The sequence below is a fragment of the Haliotis cracherodii genome, unplaced genomic scaffold, assembly GCF_022045235.1.
Source record: "Haliotis cracherodii isolate W230 unplaced genomic scaffold, xgHalCrac1.p SCAF_2, whole genome shotgun sequence".
NCBI classification, from domain to species: domain Eukaryota; kingdom Metazoa; phylum Mollusca; class Gastropoda; order Lepetellida; family Haliotidae; genus Haliotis; species Haliotis cracherodii.
The window spans coordinates 4426049-4433494 of NW_027266275.1; the positions used below are offsets into that span (position 1 = coordinate 4426049).

The window sequence follows — 7446 nt, forward strand, 5'->3', positions numbered from 1 at the left end:
CTAAGCTTGGTGCGCGAACCAACTGCGGGACCAGTTTACTCAAGGTCGTCACGCAGACGCATTTCTCAAACTTCCGGCGTGTTACATGTGCCTGTGAATGTCATCAGGAGAACAAGATCTTAATACCTTCACCCTTTCAGAATGGATCCGCAAAAAGGACGATCGAGTATATTTTCTCCCTACTCTTCTAATGACCCAAGCATGAATGTACCAGGTATATAAGTCTTTTGTTAATCTATCAGATTATTACCTCTCAACCTTCATGATGTTGCATGATGAAAGTCAATTCATGAGTAAAGTTGATTGCCATGGCATTTGTTGAGGAGTGTAGGACAGGGCTGGGACGAGTTACTCGGGGACCTCGGGTCGGGTGGGTCACAAGTAGGACCCGGATACCCACTGGACTACTGGGACCCGTGGTTAGAAACAATAACAATAAAAGTCGCTTATGTTTGGGTAGGGTTTGGATAATAGGGGATTGAGTACCCGTGTCGTAAACATGGACTCATCCCAGCTCTAGGAGGACAACACAAAACTATCGGGGATTTGATTATATCGAGTTGGAGATAACCTTAGATCGTTGTAATCTAGATGTTCCTATGACATAACCAGCTGAATAATTGTTATGATCGCATAGAGTAATTGTAAATTGTGACAGCAGTGCGCAAAAAGAGGAACACTGAGGAGTATAAGGAGTCTGACTGGGGTGTTCATGTTAAACTGCAGCATAGTGTCTTGGTGGGCTAGCACTACAAAATCGGCATTAGTCCAGACTACCAGTAGTACAATCAGTCACACACACACGTGCATGCACGTCGCTATATAAGGGCAATAATTTTGAATGTGATGTGTAATCCCATTTCAGCTCACCTCACTTAATGTTCATATTAGGAACTGTCTAAATCAATGGGAACCCCAAATCAAATTGGACCCCCATTTTTGTAAGTCAAGGCAAAACCCTATTGAATGTTTGAAATGTATAATGAATGACTTTATGGGGTTTATATTCAATGAAAAGTGTTCAGTAGGGTTTTGCGCGATGCACCGATCTTGAGATTTGACGCAGAAAAGAATATACTGATACCCGAGAGGTGCACAATAATATTCATTGTACCAACATCAATAGCAGTTATGGGTGTCAAAATGTACAATAAACTAAACCATTTCATTACTTTACACGACCCTCATATTGCCTGCAAGGACCCTTAAAATTAGTATTAATTTATTATTAGCTGTTGGCAAAATACATTTTCAATAAAAATATTGTACTGTCAGTATCTCACTGTCAATCACATAATATTTATTAGAAGCAGAGACAATGAAATTAGGTCATGGTTCATTTGGACAAATGCTTGAAGAACTGTTTATGTAACTTTTGTAATATAACTAGTCTCAAGATTGGTGGACTGATGACCATGTCTATGTATAACCCTGTATTTGCCTTGTTCTATCTTGTGTAATCACTTGTTCACCGTGTTCACATCCACAGTGACTGCTGGTGCTGCAGGATCCATCATGTCACCGTATCTCAACATTGACCCTTCGTATATTGGCTCGGTGAGTGGCTGACCTCCATGTATTGACAGACCTCATCTTGTACATGTTGTATGAAGCCCATTATTTATTATGTTCATGTATGTGTAATATATGTGTAATATATGTGTGAGTTTTTCCTAATGTTCAGTCATATTAGATGACTCTCCGGTTATTTCAAGGCACATGTTTCAAATATGAAACATAACTGGTAACCTTGGTGACTGATAAAGTTGACCAACTTTTAACAGTAAAAATTGTTATTGAACTATACTAGTTTATCTTTACTTTGTCAAGAGTCCAGCCTTAGAAATTCTTTATTTTCAAGACTAGTTCAAATGACTTGATAGATTGTCTTTATTTCCAGTATTGAAGATACGTTATATAAGATAGATACATGAATATAGATTAAAACTAAACAAAGTAGTTACATGTCGACCCGTGAAGATTCTGGGGTAGAATAGGTCTTCAGCAACCCATGCTTACCATAAAAGGTGATTATGCTTGTCGTAAAAGGCGATTAATGGGATAGGGTGGCCAGGCTCGCTGACTTGGTTGATGCATGTCATCGATCCCAAAAGCGTGGATTGATGCTCATGATATCTATCACTGGATTGTCTGGTCCAAACTCCAATATTTACAGACCGCCGTCATATAGCTGGAATATTGCTGAGTGCGGTGTTAAACAACAAACCAACCAACCAAGTTACATGTCATAGTGAAGGGGGTATGAACAAATGCTGCCACCTTTAATTGAACAAGACAAAGATGATTACTATGTTTAATTTTTTTGTATGTTTCCTCAGTTTGATTATAAAATTGAAACATTGAGAACTGATTCAGAATTATGGGGCCCTTAAGTGCTTCTAATCATTGCGGACTTCCTTCATTTGGTTTTTACTTGTCCTCAGCACAATTTAGTAGTTTCAGGCTAGTGGACCAGCATGAATTTCAATGGCTGGTGTCCATGACACAGGTGTAACCCACTTAGTTGTTAACACCATATGGATTAATGTGCCTTGATGTCAGCAAGGGAACTTTTGTTCATGTCGTCAGTGTGTCAGTAACAGCATATATTGGCATGTAATAGTTGAATCTGTTCAAACTTTAGGGAGGCGATGGAGACTTCATATTCCCAGAAGGGGCCAACAGACAGCGAGGTCGACTAGAGCTGTCATTTTCTCAGATTGGGGGTTCTGTCTTCGCAGGTACTGCATAAACATGTTTCAGAAAATATTTGTCCCTTTTAGAAATGTTTCCTATCAAAGTTTTTTCAAAATGATATTTCAGTTTTTTTTGCTTGAATTCACTATGTACTTTCTGGTTTCCTTTTTTCGTCATTTCATGATATGTGGTGCCTTGGCACAGGATCGACAGTTGAATAAAGAATTCAGTAATTAAATATCATTTGAGAAAAATATGAGTAGTACTATCATGTATCATTGATATCCACTCTCTGTTTTCACCTTGTGTATCATAACTGTATGGTCTTCATTTTCAATTTGTGAAATATTTGCAAAATAATATTTTTCAAAACTCTGGTGTAGCAAATTTAGGGGAGACCACTCATTTCCATATCAGTGTTCAGTTCTATATCATTACATATACTCCCCATATTCCTGCAAGTCTGTTTTCATTAATGTTTTGCATTACATAATTTTGCCCTTGATCAACATGATTCAGCAGGAAAATTCCATAATTGCCAAATAGTTTGACATGCTGTTTCTTTCTTGTCAGGTGCAGCCGTCGGTGGTATAAATGGGGTTCTGACAGGGTATCGGGAAACTAGTGCCGCTCAGTTGACAGGAGCAGTGAGGAGAACACAGTCAGTACATCTTTCCTCATACAATTGCTTGAACCAGTGAAGGGGCACGTGTGACAAGTAGTGTTATATGCAGTTTCTTTCCAGGCCAGAATCTACTAATGTTTGTGTGAGTCCTAGATGACCCATCTCCTGGTCTAGTGGTAGAGCGTCCGCGCAGAGAGCGTAGGGTCCGGGGTTTGATTCCCGGCCGCGTCATGCCAAAAGATGTTAAGAGATGGTACTTGTTGTTAGTAATGTTACTCTGTCTGGCGCTCGGCATTAAGGGGCTACAACAAGGATTGGTCGGCTCGGAGTCAGTATACTGTGTCTGAGTAGGGTAGTCGTGTTAAACTGTGGCATGGTATCTCAGTGGGCTAGCACTATAAATCGGCATCAGTCCGGACTAGTACAAGCAGCCACATACACACGTGCATGCACATTGCTATATTATAGTATATAAGTACAATAATCTTGGACAAGACGTTAAACCCCATTTTAACTTGAGTCCTAGATGCAACTCTCATACTGATCTTTTATTTGACTGAAATAGTACTTTTCGTCATGTTCAAGGTTGAGGGCATTGGTTGCCCAGTCCTCAAAGGGGCAGGGTGATGGGGTAGCCTAGTGGTTTAAACATTCACTTGTTATGCTGAAGACCCGGGTTCGATTCCCCTCATGGGTACAATGTGTGAAGGCCATTTCTGGTGGCCCCTGCATCGACATTGCTGGGATACTGCTAAAAGTAGCGTAAAACCATATTCACTCGCTTACCCCCTCAAAGGTGCAGCTGTTCAGGGTTGCATCCCTTAGGTATGCCAGGATCATATAATCATGGTTTCAAATCCCAGAGTTGCCCTGATCATGATCCTTGGTTTGTCACCACCATGACACCTGTGCTTGAAACCCATGATGATCCGGGGTAGAATAGGTAGAATAGAATAGCAACTATGCTTGTCATAAGATGCGACTAACAGGTTGGTGTGGTCAGGTTCGCTGACTTGGTTAATGCATGTCATCGTATCCCAATAGTGTAGATCGATGCTAATGATATCAATCACTGGATTGTCTGGTCCACAACTCAATTATTTACATATGGCCATCATGCCGCAGAAACATTGCTGAGTGTGTTATTGGATTGTGGCATTAAACAACAGACAATCAAACCAAACATCAAATCTGTGCTTGTAAATTTCTCCAAAGTGAAATCACTTTGTGGTTTCCTCATACATGTAGTTGAAATGCCAAAATGTAACTGAAATGCTGTTCAAAGATAATTAAACCCAAATCACAGTGAACAAAAGATTAGATTCAAATTGTGGTGCTGGCTGATGGAAGAGCTCCTAAAATCATCAGTTTGGTAGTTGTAAATCTTGGAAGACTATTATATGTTGAGTGACACTGTACATGTCTCTGCTGTAATAGGGGCTGTTGGGTAGCCTAGTGGTTAAAGCGTTCGCTCGTCACGCCGAAGACCCGGGTTCGATTCCCGACATGGGAACAATGTGTGAAGCCCATTTCTGGTGTCCTCTGCCATGATATTGCTGGAATATTGCTAAAAGCGGCGTAAAACCGGCATAAAACCATACTCACTCTGCTGGTATATCAAGTTGTAATGTTATTTTGTAATCTGCAAGTGTAGAGATCTCAATTTTTTTTCTATATTATCAAATCAATTATGGCCAGTGCTGTAAAGGTGATGTACACTGTCTTTTTCAGAATGCTGAACTTCATCACCAAACAAGGAGCTTCATCTGCCCAAACCCTTGGGGTTGTAGGTAAATAACTAAAATAATATGTTATGTCGTAGTTGTTTTTTAAACAGTATGAATTGGTCAGTAATGATAATGCTATGCTACGCGAAAATAAATTATTGGGTACCCTGATGTTAATGAGTAAATAATTAAATTTTCGTTGTGTTCATGGAAATTCCTGCATTCTGATTAGCTGAATTGGTCACGTGTAATTGCATTCATTTCCCAATGCCCACCAAGGTGCACTACTTTTATTAGTGCGGAATGTCGGGGAACAATATATTTAAGGATTGACTGTGTATTTTTCTCGGTTCATTGAGGTATGAATCGAAAAACCGGTGTGCAAACTGTATGAATCCGCAGAGCGGATTCTTACAAAAGTTTGCACATCGGTTTTTCGATTCATACCTCAATGAATCGAAAAAAATACACAGTCAATCCTTAAATATATTGTTCCATTTTCCCATATAATATTCAGGCATTCTATAATTAGCTGTAAGCATTTCCCTCCTATGTCTGACCTTGACATCTATCTACACTGACCTTGACCTCTATCTCTCTGCGTCACCAGCTCTGATGTACAGTATATTTGGCGTGGTGTTGTCCACAAGTCGGGGTGTAGATGATGAACTCAACACAGTAGTAGCAGGCACTGCCACTGGCTTCCTGTACAAAAGCTCAGGTAGGGAGTGTTGGGTAAATTGAGTCATGTTCCGATGCATCTTGATGCATCCCGTGAAGATCCGGGGTAGAATAGGTCTTCAGCAACCCATTCTTGACGTAAAAGGCCACTATGCTTGTCGTGAAAGGCGACTAACGGGATCGGGTGGTCAGGCTCACTGACTTGGTTGAAGCATGTCATCATATCCCAATTGCATGGATTGAATCTCATGTTGTCAATCACTGGATTCTGGGCCAGACTTGATTATTTACAGACCGCCTTCATATAGCTGGAATATTGCTGAGTGCGGCGTTAAGCAACAAACAAACAATGCATCTTTCAGATCCATATCATATAGTGTCTTACAGACTTAGTGGTTATAATGTGAGGTATATAACTAACCATTGATTTATGATTAACCGGGCATATATCACAAATGACTTGCGATAATAAGTCTTCAAAGGATGGCTTAGGAGATGAATATTATGAATGTTTAGAGTTGTGATTGTTATGGTGTATTTGATGCCTGAAAATTTCATTAGGTAAACTTTTGGAGCCTCAATGCTCAGTAACAGCTGTGATATTGCTACCAGTGGCATACAAACGTACACTTGCAGAATGGATTGCTTTGATCCTGAGTTGACTTAGTGACTGATTGTGTTTCAGCGGGCTGGAAGAAGTGTGTACGTGGAGGAGCAATAGGCCTGACCCTGTCTGTGGCTTACGTCTTGTTCACCAGCAGAGATCGACTCAAGTCTGTCATGGGCAGAGATTAATTTATGACTTGTGAGTGTGACTGATTAAGAGAGTGAGTGTGGGGTCATGCATTGCTCATACTAGGGCTGTAATAATAACGACATGATGCGTCCCAGGATAGTATGTTGGTGACATTGATACACACTGTTAAAGTAAAGAACTTGCCAGTTGGTGCTCAGCCTTGTAAATGTGTAGTACAAGCTGAAAGCCAGGAACTAGACCTAAAAGAGAGTGCCAACAAGGGAGGCCCTCCGAGGATCAAACAGCCAGAAATAAAATAGTCATTGCATCTAGGCAGCTGGACCCCGTTCAACATTGTTGCGCTAAGGTGATCGTAACTCCCATACTTAAACATAGACTTACGACTGTTGTAGCGCTACAATCGTTTTGTGGAACGGGCTCCTGGTTTGTAGCTGCTAAACTGGATGTCAACACCAAGAGACTTCTGGAAGCATTTCAGAGAAGTCAAATAATTGGAAATGTTTTGACAATACTCTACCCATAGAGAAGGTATTTATGATTCCTCTTCACACCATGGAGCATTTACTTGCAGTGTTCAGAATTAAGCATGAAAGTGAAGGGGTCCTTGTTTTAGTGTTAAAAATGTAGTGGGTTCGTAAGTTCCAGTACTAAAGCAGCAGACGTCAAGGATCCCAGGACCTCTCTTCGTTGTGGAACACTGACTTGCTTAGGAGGAAATGTTAAGTTTTGTCAGTTCACCGGGGCCCAGAGTATGCAGATTGCAGCCCTATGATGAGTCTGTGTGTGTCACTGTGTGAGAGACAGAGCTTGTGTGTGTCACTGTGTGAGAGACAGAGTTTGTGTGTGCATGTTTATATAGAAATTGTGTAAGGATCGTGAATCCTAAATGGTTGATGCCAGTGATGTTTGTGGAGGAATGCAGATGTGTGTATGACAGGATATGATGGTGCAAAAGTGTT

The 7446-nt window shown here is 40.6% G+C and overlaps 1 protein-coding gene across 1 annotated transcript; it reads left to right on the top strand.

Moving 5' to 3' along the window:
* Window positions 1-65: 65 nt before the first annotated feature.
* Window positions 66-7218, top strand: LOC139468630 (mitochondrial import inner membrane translocase subunit Tim23-like). The gene is made up of 7 exons (XM_071250752.1): window positions 66-214; window positions 1490-1557; window positions 2645-2741; window positions 3271-3358; window positions 5054-5112; window positions 5660-5770; window positions 6416-7218. The coding sequence occupies exons 1-7, from the start codon at window positions 142-144 to the stop codon at window positions 6523-6525; spliced, it is 606 nt and encodes a 201-aa protein (XP_071106853.1). The 5' UTR covers window positions 66-141; the 3' UTR covers window positions 6526-7218.
* The last annotated feature ends 228 nt before the right edge of the window (window positions 7219-7446 follow it).